This window comes from Tasmannia lanceolata, unplaced genomic scaffold (assembly GCF_043159265.1).
Source record: "Tasmannia lanceolata isolate RefF3 unplaced genomic scaffold, GAP_Taslan_0.1 ptg000008l, whole genome shotgun sequence".
In the NCBI taxonomy this organism is placed as follows: Eukaryota; Viridiplantae; Streptophyta; class Magnoliopsida; order Canellales; family Winteraceae; genus Tasmannia; species Tasmannia lanceolata.
In genome coordinates this window covers 18,575,058-18,587,346 of record NW_027518685.1, presented here as the reverse complement: position 1 = coordinate 18,587,346, position 12,289 = coordinate 18,575,058, and the positions used below count along the sequence as shown (strand labels likewise).

The 12,289-nt window shown below is 41.4% G+C and overlaps 1 protein-coding gene across 1 annotated transcript; it reads right to left on the bottom strand.

The window, feature by feature from the left end:
• Positions 1-238: 238 nt before the first annotated feature.
• On the bottom strand, positions 239-2,049 carry LOC143883359 (putative germin-like protein 2-2). The gene is made up of 2 exons (XM_077386719.1): positions 1,938-2,049; positions 239-909 (listed from the first exon to the last, which is right to left on the bottom strand). Exons 1-2 carry the CDS (start codon positions 2,047-2,049, stop codon positions 362-364), a joined length of 660 nt encoding a protein of 219 aa, XP_077242834.1. The 3' UTR covers positions 239-361.
• Positions 2,050-12,289: the final 10,240 nt, after the last annotated feature.

Here is a 12,289-nt window from a genome sequence, read left to right as displayed (position 1 = left end):
CTGTTAGGAAGGAGCTCCTTGAATTTTACCATTAAGAAAGGCTACAATATTCGCAGTACCATGTTTTTATAAATGCACAAATTCAGCTTGTCTTTTCTCTTTTAATTGGCTTGTGAGTTGTGAGAGCCTTTGGGGAACTGTAATAACCTTTGACAACTCTTTAAATAATAAAAGACAAGATGAGTTATTTCAGTCACTAAAAGATGGTTCTGCTGTGTACATTTTCCTTAAGTAATACCAACATTTAGCCTGCTTTATTTAGAAAAATTTAAATACACATCATGGCAAATAAAGTACATATTTAGAAAAAATTGAATAAACATCATGGCAAATAAAATACATGTTGACTATAATAGCTTTCCTAGTTGGCGGGGGAGAACTTGGACTTCAAAGAATCAACAACGTTCTTGCCCAGTTGGAAGGCCTTGGTGAGAACATCGTCGGAGATTGGTGGTGTTGATCCAAAGACGGAATTTGCTATGGGTATAAGACCTGGATTTTGACTGCTTAGGCCGGCGATGGCAATGGCATTTGTCTGGCCAACGTTGAATTGGAAGTGAATGAGGCCTATGGGGGACACAAACACATCACCCTTGTTAAGAACCTTGGAAATGAGGCGATTTTCAGGGTTGGAGGTGACGAAACCCACGTAGAGGGTGCCTTCTATCACTACCAAGATCTCAGTGGCCCTTGGGTGTGTGTGGGGAGGGATGAGCCCATTTAGAGCATAGTCTATGCGAACTATGGAGATTCCGAGAGTGTTGAGACCTGCGATTTGGGCAACGGTCACTAGGTTCGCATTGGACGCAAGTTGGTTTGTTGTGTTGCTAGGTATGTCAAGACCTGAAAAGAAGAAATCTCCTGCTTGAACGAGCTTTGGGTCCTTGCAAACCTCGCCATTAACAAACACTGCAAAGAAAAAAATGTAGACAGAAGAACATCCAAGCAAAAGTTCCAAGTTAGAACAAACAGGTGATCATAAAATATAAAGTTACTTATGAAAATGGGGCAACTTGGACTGGTCTCAAAACAAACCCGATATGGATTCGACCCAATTTCGGCTCTTGTTGGTTTCGATTAGGGTTGGGAAAAGCCAACACGATTTGATTTTGCGTTGGGTTAGGGTTGAGGTCTTGGGCAACCCAACCCAACCTGACCCAAACCCATCCTCATCCTCTAATTTTTAAATTTTCAAAATCTTAGCGTTATGTTTTCTTTGGCTCTTTGTATTGTTTTTATGTTTGACTCGAACCCAAGCCGACTCAACCTGATTGGGAAATAGGGGCTGACACAAACCCAGCCGTGTCCTCTAATTTTATATGGTGATATTTGAAATCCTAGGGCTATGTTATCTTCTATTTTTGTCTGCCGTTTTGTTTATGAATTTGCCCTGGGCCGACCCGAACTCAACCCAACCCAATTTGGAAAAGATGAGTTAAACGGGTTGGGTTAGACTTGAGAGATTGGGTTAGGGTTGACCCTCCTTGACCCGATGCTTGGGTTAGGTCTGGTTCTGGTTGAGGCAACGCCACCTTTGGTCGGGCTAGGGTTAGCCTCTACCCCATCCAGCCTGGCCGGAGTTGCACCCCTACTTATGAAACATAAATTGAAGAATAATGATATAGTAACCGATTTGGGGACCAAGAGTGGAACCCTACAAATAAGCCTCTTAACACATTAGAAATCTTTCCCTTGATTATTGGTTTTTTTCCGTGAAAATGGCGAAAGTACCCTCCCATGGCACGTGAGGATTTGTTAGGTTACACTCTTGGTTCCACTCTCGGTCTCCATAGGAGTACTCTAAATTGAATGTAGGAAAGAGCTTGGATAAATACCATGCGACATATTGTCGGCGAGATATGTGAATATGAGGCTATGAGCTATATATAAACATATTTATAAAAGGTAAATATGGAAGTAAGAGAGCGCATGCGTACCAGGTGATGCATTGTCAGCAACACAAAAGTCCTGTAGAGGACTAGGATCAAACGCAAAGGCAAGAGAAGAAACCAAGGAAAGGAGTACAAATACAAGGATTGGGGCAGCCATCTCCGGTCTATGAATCTAAAGGAGAAGATGAAATTCAAGTGTTTTGAGGGTGCTGAAGAAGCAGAACGAGGGTTCATATATATAGCTGAGAGAGAGTTGATGGTGATGAGATTTCATGGAAATGGTCATGTTAATACCAAGTTAGTTTATGGTTTAAGGAAGCGTGATTCGTTAACTACTACGCTCAACATCAATTTTTTATCCTAGTATTTGGCCAGCAAAGGAGAGAGACAGTCTTTGGGCACATTTCTGTATAAGTTAATGTTATTTGAGTTGAAACAATCCCTCTCCTGCCTAAATTATAATGAAATTTATGGAAGTTGAAACAATCCTTTCTGCCGGATTTAGACCATTTATTCCGAAATATTTTCGACTTCTTTAGGCGGTAAGAATATCAATTATATACAATTGTAATTAGGGAAATAATATTTCTACATCCCTCAGCATTTCCACACCACTTAGCTGTCTTTTATTAAATATGGCTACATTTCCATCTTTTCTTTTCAGTTTCATGAAAATAAAATCATTTCTAAGAAAGGAAAATTTTTATAGAAGGGCTAGAAATGCTGAGAGGGGTGCAATACCATTCTAATTCTAAATATTAAAAAACTCAAAAAAAATAAATTATAAATAAAATTAGTGATTTTGAAATTTGTGTTATTAGGTTGCTTGGAGGAACTGGGTTAAATTAAAAAAGTATTTATTTTTAAATATTTCGCCTTTTTTGTTGTTCTTCAAATTAATTTGCAATTTGAAAAATATATGGCGTGTCATTTTTATTTTTAATTTTTGGTTAATTAACTCTGTTAATCTGCTGGACCACCACAGTAAAGCCAATTATCTCTTGGCCAACTATGATTGGATGATCCTATGTCATTGATGACCCTTTCATCATAAAGATTAATCATTAAAACTTTACTTTTTTGTTTTTTTTATTAACCCGGAAATTGAACAGCCCCGGGGCGGACCGCCAAGAATATATAAAAAGAGACAGTCAAGACAAAGGAGGCAGAGCCAACTAGCCTGGATGATTACAAGAAGAAAATGCTAGCAACCAAATAACCAAAATTGGGCTAGGGTGGGAGGGGCGATAAAGCATAGAAACTTACAGGGAGCACAAATCCTAGAGGATTCTTCTGCATATCTTGTTGGAAGGTCTGATGTTGGGGAGGCCGGCAGCATCACATCTAGCAGCCCCTCTGGAATGAGATTCAAGATCTTCTTGCTATCCTCTCCCCTTAATGTTTTAAAAGGGTGCCGCTTAATGACATAAAATCATGAATTTGAGGACAACCTAAACGTGTTTTTTTTTAATGTCTATTAGGATGTAAATCGTCGATTATTAAATCTTTAGTGACACAGACACACTAAAAGTCGTAACGTAATTCTCTTTACCCATATATAAGATAATGAGGATGGACCCTAATGGTGAAGTTGACCATTTCATGAACCCATCTACTCATGTCACCGTACGAAAGCAAAATGTTCGGATTTTTGTTATTTTCTTACCGTGATGTGTAAATCGCAGCTTGTCACCCAATTTTTATTTATTGTCTATTGCCTTAGTTGATGATGGGGTACGAAAAACAGCAGCTAATTAGCTGTCGACACGTAGCCCCAGGATGGTCCACCACGAGTCCAGCGTCGGCCCAGGGGCAGTCTGGTAATTACCTAAGAGTAGGTAATCCTGAACCCTTAAAAGGTCGACACCTGTCCTGGGGTAGGTAATCCAACCACCCTAGGTCTCCCTCTATAAAAGGCCTTTTAAGGCTCAAAGCAAAGGGAGAGAATAACTTCTGAACTACAACTCTTAAAAACTGGCTCTGCACTCCTGCTCATACTGACTTGAGTGTCGAAGGGCCTGTCCGGTGTAACGACTCCGGGTTGGTCTTCTGACCTCGTTTGCTCTTGTGCTGGGTTCAGCTCCTTCACTTCGGCTCCTCGAGTCCTCTATGTGGACCCCGATCCGAGGACGAGGTGAGGGACGAGCCCCCAACGGCCTCTAGGATCATCCACGTGTGAAGGAGAGTTCTACCAAGGAACTCTCGAAACGGTTGCCACCCTCATAGCAAAGCACGAGTGGCGATACAAACTAGATACCTCCTGATCCAAGGATAAATCCCCAAACCTAGACGTACCTGAAATAAACTGAGAGTCGCCATCCATGGATAGGCCATGGAACCACAAAATTAAATCCTCTGTGCAATGGATAACCAGAAATATATATGAGCTCGTGCCTGATTACGAATTGGGAAGGTCCGAAGAGCACCCCCAATTCGTCCGAGTGCAAGCACTTGGTCTCTTATGCCATTTATTATTAACCTCAAAGAGTTTCGGGCGAAAATCATATGAAATGGGAACGAAATATCCCCAAGTGAACGTCTACCTAATCATACATGACTCGGGGATGAAATAATAAGCACATACAAAATAAAATGAAAGATGTGTCACCTAGGCATAGCTAGGTTATGAGTGACATGCCTCCTAATGGGTGTCTAAGTTCTGATGTGCAAACACATGCATGCTACAACTAAAGGTATAGGGTCTGTACAAGAAAGTAAGAAAACAAAACAAAATATACAATAATACAACAAATCCTAAGACTCTAAACGATTTAGCCCGAGTCCTCGGATGGTCTGATGTTCATCCAAGGAAGCCTACGTATCCCTGCCTCCACGAGAATCAGAGCAACGTAGTTCTTCGCGCCTATTCTAAGCTAGGATGCCTAAGACACCTAAACCTCTATCCTATACTCGACCTAAAAGACTGGACTAGTTCTTAAAGCTTCTTGAACGATCATTTAGATTTCAGTGAATTGTAGATTTTAGGACACCCTATATGCCCTAAATAAATGCAAGTTAGCCTTAAGCTAATGCAGGTGGTTCCTACAACCTATGTGTAACTAGGCCGTGTTTCCTAAGGAAAACAATGGGATCACTAACGCATCTTATTCTAGTCATCAGTCGGCGATGTGGATCGCCAACTGACCGGACGGAGCGCTCCTATAACTCTAGGACAAACCTCTAACTCTAAAACAAACACAAACAAGCACACAACAAATCAAAGACAAACTTCGTAACTCTAAAACTCTCTATCTAGGACAAATCCTAACTCTAGAGGAAGATCTTGTTGAAAACAAGGTTTTGAAGAAAAAGGGTTAAAGCATTTTGTGGACCCCGATCCGAGGACAGTGAGGGAACGGGTCTCTAACACCCTCTGGATCATCCACAACGTGGTGGAGAGCTCTACCAAGGAACTCTCGAAACTGTTGCCACCCTCACAGCATAGCATGAGTGGCGATATAAAAGGAAAGAGATACATCCTGATCCGGAGCCAGGGCTCGAAACCAAGATATATCTAGAAATAACTCAGAGTCGCCATCCATGGATGCGCCATGGAACCAAAACAAATGCTCTGTTTGCAATGGATAACCAGAGATACAAAAGGTCCGTGCCTGATGACGAAAGAAGAAGGTCTGAAGAGCGCCCCCAATTCACCCGAGTGCGAACACTTGGTCTCTTATGCCATTTATTATTAACCTCGAAGAGTTTTGGGCAAAAATCATGTGAAATGGGAACAATCATCAGGAGTCGTCTATCTAAGCATGCATTTCCTGAGAATAAAAATAAGAAGCACACAAAAAAATAAATGGAAGAGGTGCCACCTAAATATTGCTAGGTTATGAGTGACATACCTCTGGTGATGTTTGAGGTAGAAATGATCGAAGGTAGTAGTGGCTTTAGGGGAGGATGTCGGATTCCGGCTGGATTTAGGGGTAGAAATGAGGTGGGTTTGGTGTATGTTGAAATCTGAAAATCATGGAGGTGGTGTAGCTCGTGTGGGATTGTTGACGGTGAAGATGGGCTGCGAGGATAATGGTGGAAATGGGGTTTTGGAATGGAAATGGCGGGAGGTTTGGTGGGAGATGGAGAAGAGATGGATGAGAGGTTGAGGGGATGGTCGGTGGGAAGTGGAGAAATGAAATGGGTTTCAATAGGTCTTAGGATAACATGGGTTGGAAGAAATGGAGGTAGAGGTGGTGAGATGGAAGAGGAAGGAGGCCGGATTCCGGCACAATTTTGCCGGAGAAGGTGGAGCTGGACCGGAGATCTGACGGATCTGGTAAACCCTTCTCTCTCTTTGTCTCACTCTGTCTCTTTCTCACAAACCCTCCTCCTGTAAATCCTCTCCTCTGCTCTCCTTTTTTCTCTGGCGATGGGGTAGCAGAAATGGTGGAGAGGTCTTGGAGGTTGACCGGGCACAGTCGGAGTTAATAGCGGTGGGTGGAGGTGGCGGTGATTTGCAGAGGGAGTGGCCGGAGTAGGTGGGAGACGATTGGAGATGAAGAAAATGGGTTTGATTCTTGAAAACAGAAAAAATGGAAAGGCTAATGGTGATGAAGAAGGTTGAGATAGAGAAGGTGGTTGGTGGTGGTGGGATTTTGGGTGGTCGGAAGTGATGGAGGTGGGAAATAGAAGAAGGTGGGGTAGATGGTGGTTGATTTGGGTTTGATGGGGTTTGGGAATATAGGTGTAGAAAATGGCTGGTGGTGGAGGCGAAGATGGGTCGGAGAAAATGGGGTTGGGTGAGAGCTTCGGTGGGTAATGGAGGTGGATGATGTGGGTTTTGGGTTAGAAACGGGCAGGGGTAGTGGCTCGGTTAGAGTAGATGGTGGTGGCTGGTATGGGTGGTTGAGGTGGGTTTGTAGATTGATACTGGTGGTTTAGATGGAGGTAGAGGGATGGGGGTTGCCGGATTCCGGTAGGAGGTGGTCGGAGAAGAAGCTTCTCTTCTTCTTCTTCCCCTTCTCTGCTATCCCTCTCTCTCTCTGTTATCCCTCTCTCTGCAAACCCTTTTGCTAAAAAAAAAAGAAAAGGCCGATGGGAGGAGATGATGGGGATGGAGGAAAATGGGTTTTGGAGGTGGCTGTGGTAGTGGTGGAGGGTAGCGGTGGTGGTGGAGATGGAAGGAGAATGGGGTTTGAGATGGGTTAGAGGTTAGAAATGGTGGAAATGGTGGAGGTATTGGGCTGGCTGGTGGCTGGCTTGCCGGAGGTGGAGGCGATGCTCTCTCTCCCTCTCTCTCTCTCTCTCTCTCTCTCTCTCTCTCTCTCTCTCTCTCTCTGTGTAATCCAGAAAATGAGTCTCCTCCTCTAAAAACCCTAATTCGTTTGGGTTTTAAAGGAAAATGGGAAATGGTATATGCAGACCCCCCCCTTCCTCCTTGGACAGCCCTATAGTGTATTCACTACTACTCTTTGCACAGCCAAAAAGGGGGGCCTCGGGTAAGACAAACCCAAGCGAAAAATAATGTATTTGACCCCTCTACTTCTCCCCTGGACAGCCCCTTCTAGTGTAACTTCTGGCAACTTTTTGCACAATAAAGGGAGAGGCAAGTAGAAAATAGGGGCAAAGATTCCCCTTTCTCTACATGATCCTAACCCTCTAATTTGATCTAATGGCCCTCACTCATTGCTTGTAGAGGAAGCAATAGGAATTTCCAAGAATGCCCTCTTGTATACGGAAAATGATATATTTCACCTCCGCCCCTCTGAACTTGCACCGCGACACTATCGAGGCTTGTTCACTAGGCGAATCAGCTCAGATCTTGACGAAATTTCACAGGGACCCTGGTGGGACCCTAAGCTAGCCTAAGGTGTAATTTGGGGTCCTAACGCACCGATTTGAAAAGGCTAAGCACAAAACATGGAGCTGCAGGGCACGGTCAAAATGGGGTGTCTACACATTTATTTACAAAGTTTGGCTGGACTTGGGATGAAGATCCCAAGCTGCACTACGTACCTCGTGGAAGAGGATCAAGCCAATGTAATTCGAAATCGAACTCTCCTAACTAAAACCTAACACTCCAAATGATTTAAGGGTTTTAATGTTTTTCAAGTGTTTTTGATATTTTTAAAGTTTTCAAATATTTTTTAGTATCAAATTTCTAATGTTTTTGTATTTTAAAATTCTTCAATATTTTTGGGCCTTTAAATGCTTTCACTCTTACAGGAAACCAACAAACATAACCATAAACTAGGGCAAAGCCCTAAAGCAAAAGGGGAAACCCCGAACAAGCAACAAATGTCTCAAAGAGACGATCCACAATAAGCAAACATGTGTTCCAAGAACAGTGAAAACGATCTAAAATCCCAAGCAGGTAAGCTCTAATAAGACTGAGTTAGTCTCTAGTGGAAAAACTCTTAACTAATAACACTAGAGAAGGAGTACAAATGAGTCATAGACTCTCTAAAATCATTACCAAAATGAGAGCAGTAAATAAGTCAAAGACTCACTATTAAGGGCTCTAACGAGACTGAGCAAGTCTCCTATACACAAAGGTGGGCTCCAAGTATCCCTATCATCGCCCCGACCTAAGAGGAAGTTCTCAAAAATCGATGGAAAGATCATATACGTATGAAAATCCTGAACTCTAACGAAAACACGAATGACAAGAGGATGCAAATTAGGAGATAATGATATGAGTATTACCCCATTTCGATGATCACACTAGGATCATAGGCCGAAGAGACAAGACAACTTCGTGCAAACATCGAAATCGAATACTGCCAGTATCAACAAATAAAGGCCGACATCCACACTCTAGCATCCTTATAAAGGCGCTACTATCTTTTCATATATTCAAAACCTAATGTCAATACCATTTCAAATTACTCAATTCCAATCCTGAGTCTAAAAAAAAAAAATGGTTTACAGAACACGGTTTATAGAATGACAAGCAAGAGTACCTATCACACAATGAATCTGCAAGGGTAATCAACCATGCTCATCCATTTCCTCTACATTGAAAAGAATTAAGTGAGGGGACAAGCAGTGAGCTACTGACATGGAATCTTTCATTTAACATTCCAAAACCACATAGAGAACCACTAAGATGGTTTTCACAAAGCAAAGGAAATGGAACAGCATGTAAATCAACAAGATCTGGCCACTCTATTTGCCTCTCCCTTTCTCCTCATACACTTTAATTTAAACATTTTTTAAATAGGGTAGAGGTTTTCGAAATGATTGAAGAGAGTAAACAATAGTCATGGTAGGAACACCTTCATTAAAATGGCAGAGTGCATACATCAGCCCCTATAATCATCTTTGGAAATTGATATCAGTACACCATATTTAGATCTTTCCCCATCCCATCTTCAAGTTCACAGAGCCAAGGAAATGGTGCACACGGGCTCGAATTTTACATGAACGGAGTGAACATACAATCATTTCACATACTCAGAACTACCTAGCCAAGGAAGACAATTGCGCCTAGCCTCAAAATTCGACAGACTGAACGAGCATCATGAAAATTTTGATAAAGTAGGGACTATGCTGGGGTAAGAAAAATATCACCACTAGCAAAGATTAGCACCCATGAAGCAATCAAGCAGGAAGAACAGAGGATCAAGGCATTAGATGGAAAACACACAACCAAGCAAGACAATTAGCAATCACATGGAATGAATAGAAGGGAGATATGTTACCTGATTGTAGGGATCAAGAGCCGAGCGGGGGTCGCTTCTGCACCTCCCGAGATCCGTGAAAACGCCACGAAATTTCGCCCAAAATCTGCGGTGCTTGCAAATGGGGGTCGGAAATATTGGGAATGGGTTTTGGAGAGTGGCAGTGGGCAAAAATGGAGGAAAGGGGTTAATGGCCAGAGCTCCGAGGAGCTAGCCGGAGAAGACGAAGGAGTGGTGGTGGTGGCTGTAGACACCCCATTTTGACTATGCCCTAAACCTTCCCGGCTCGTGCCAAATCCATCTGAATCTCAGCATTAGGGTCCCAAACTTCACCCTAGGCTGGATGAGGGTCTCTTCTACCCCCTTGCAAAATTTCATTGAGATCGGAGCTCGTTTGCCCAGTAAATGGACCGAAATAGTGTGTGTAGTGCAAATGAGGGGGTGGCCCACTAGGTTTTTCATTTTACCCCAAAATCCATGTATTTGAAAGAAAATTCTAGTCATCCAAAGATCCTAAGTGCCCATGAATACATTTTTAGAAGCCTTAAGACCCCAGAAAAATCCCTGCAAAATTCCAAAAAGATCCGACGAAAAAATTTGAAAAAGACAAGTGGAGTTAGTGCAGTTATCAAGCGTGGGGAGGGTGATTTAGCTAGTCAGGATCGCGCATGTGTGCGCTTATCAAATGGGAGTGCCGATATCATCACCCCAAATTGCCTTTAAATACCAACTTAAGCTTTGTTTTAAAAAAAAAAAGAAAAAAAAATCGCAGAGAGAGAGATTAGCGAGAGAAACCCAAACCCTTTTCTTCCGATCTTCTCCGATCAACCTATTCTTCTCCGGCGAATCCTTGCCAGAAGTCATCCATCTCTTTCAACCTCCATCATTTTCTCTACCAGATCATAGATCACAGATCGCGGATCCTTCAGATCTCGTTTTACCCTAACCATCTTTTTCCCGATCGTCTTCTCCGGCAGATCTCCGGCCAATCCACCGGTGCTCTGGCTAGATCTGTAACCTCCGATCATATTCTTCATTCCTTCTTCACTTCATCACTTGCTAGCTACCGCACTACCTCATCTCTGATCATTCTACGGTCTCATTCCTTCATCAACAAGATTTTCCGATCCTTTTTACTTTAGAGATCTCAGATTCTAAAGATCGTAGATCTGTTCATCCAGAAGCTCAGATCTGCAAAAGAGAATCGAGGCGAATTCTTTTTCTCGCCGTCTCCGATCATCTTCTCCGGTGAAAGCCTACCAGAATCTGCTCCGGCGAGATCATTCCCACCGGCCGATCCAAGCTTCATCTTCTCCGATTGATCTTTTCCGTTCCGGCAACTCTTCTTCTCCGACAAGCTCCGTTTGAGCCTTGGTGAACTCAAGACAATCTCCTTCTTCTCAACGATCCTCAGTTTAACCTTGTTGAAGAAGAAGAGGAAGAATAAAAGGAAATCGATTTCTTCCTCTCAGGTATTTTAATTGAAGCTTTGGAATACTTCTAGATTCTCTGGTTTATCTTAAATACTTCTCCGATCAATCTCTTCATTTGCTTTGATTATTTCATCCAAAGTCTTATTTAACAGATCATTTATTATCAGATGTTTAGAGATAGTGTAGATGAATTTATAATCATTGTAAAGGATCAATCATTTTAAAGATAATTAGTTTTATGAAATGATTTTAACCTAATTGAATATTCAAGAATGTTTATTTTCTTTTGAAATTCTGAGTAGCAAAATGATTTGAATTTTGCGTTTAAGAATATTTGCTGGTAAAATCTGTTTGCGTCCTGAACCTGTTTGCAACATTATTTTTAATCTAGAGTTTTTGTTACCTATGTTCTGATAAGATCAAATTACATTTGATTATGGCATTATTAAGTAGTAATATGCCTTTGGACGTTCTTATTTTTTTATTTTTTATTTTTATTTTTTTTTTGTTCAATTTGATTCATTTCGTTTGATATCTTTCCTAATTATACCTTGTTTATATTATTCTCTGTGTTGAGAATAGGAAATAATGTTGTATTGTTGTTGTTCCCTACTGAGATCTCAATCCTTGGATAAGTTGCTCTTGTGGTGAATTGGAATGGACAATGTTATCTTTCGTAATAGCAGCCCTTATGTTCTTGTTTTGGCAACCATCCCCTTGATAATAACTCAGCCATATCATGATAAATGCTCAATCTTGCCCTGTCTCTTTTCAATGGTAACTTAAAAATTTGATGTGTGTATCATATAGCCTTATTTGTCCTCATGAATCCAGATGGAATTGTGTGAAATGAAAGAACCAGGAGTTTATGTATAATGTCTATGGTTGCGGCTGCAAATTGCTATAGTCTCTATTTATGGCTAAATAATCTGTGATTTGTGTGTGTGTGAGTAGGTGTGTGTAAATTTATGTGCGTCTGGATTACTACTTGTTGAAACTTGTGAAATAGTAATGTTGGAACACTTGGAATATTGATTATTCTGTCTTGGATAAGAGAAGCATGTTCAGGTCTTCAAGTCTGATGTTGATGTGGTGTTATAAATGCATAAGATTTCAGTCGATATTGTTTTGCTAAATAAAGATTCTATCTTATTAGAACATTCTTGGTTCATTTACTCTATTTTAATCTTTCTCTTTTGTTTTGTTTGTGCATATGTTCTATTGAAACATGAAAATAAGATTAATCAATTCTCTCTTCAAGGAGTCTATCAAAAAGGCATCTGGTCTTATATTTTGCTTGATATGTCATTGTTGAGAAATATAGTTGGAAGTAGTTTTG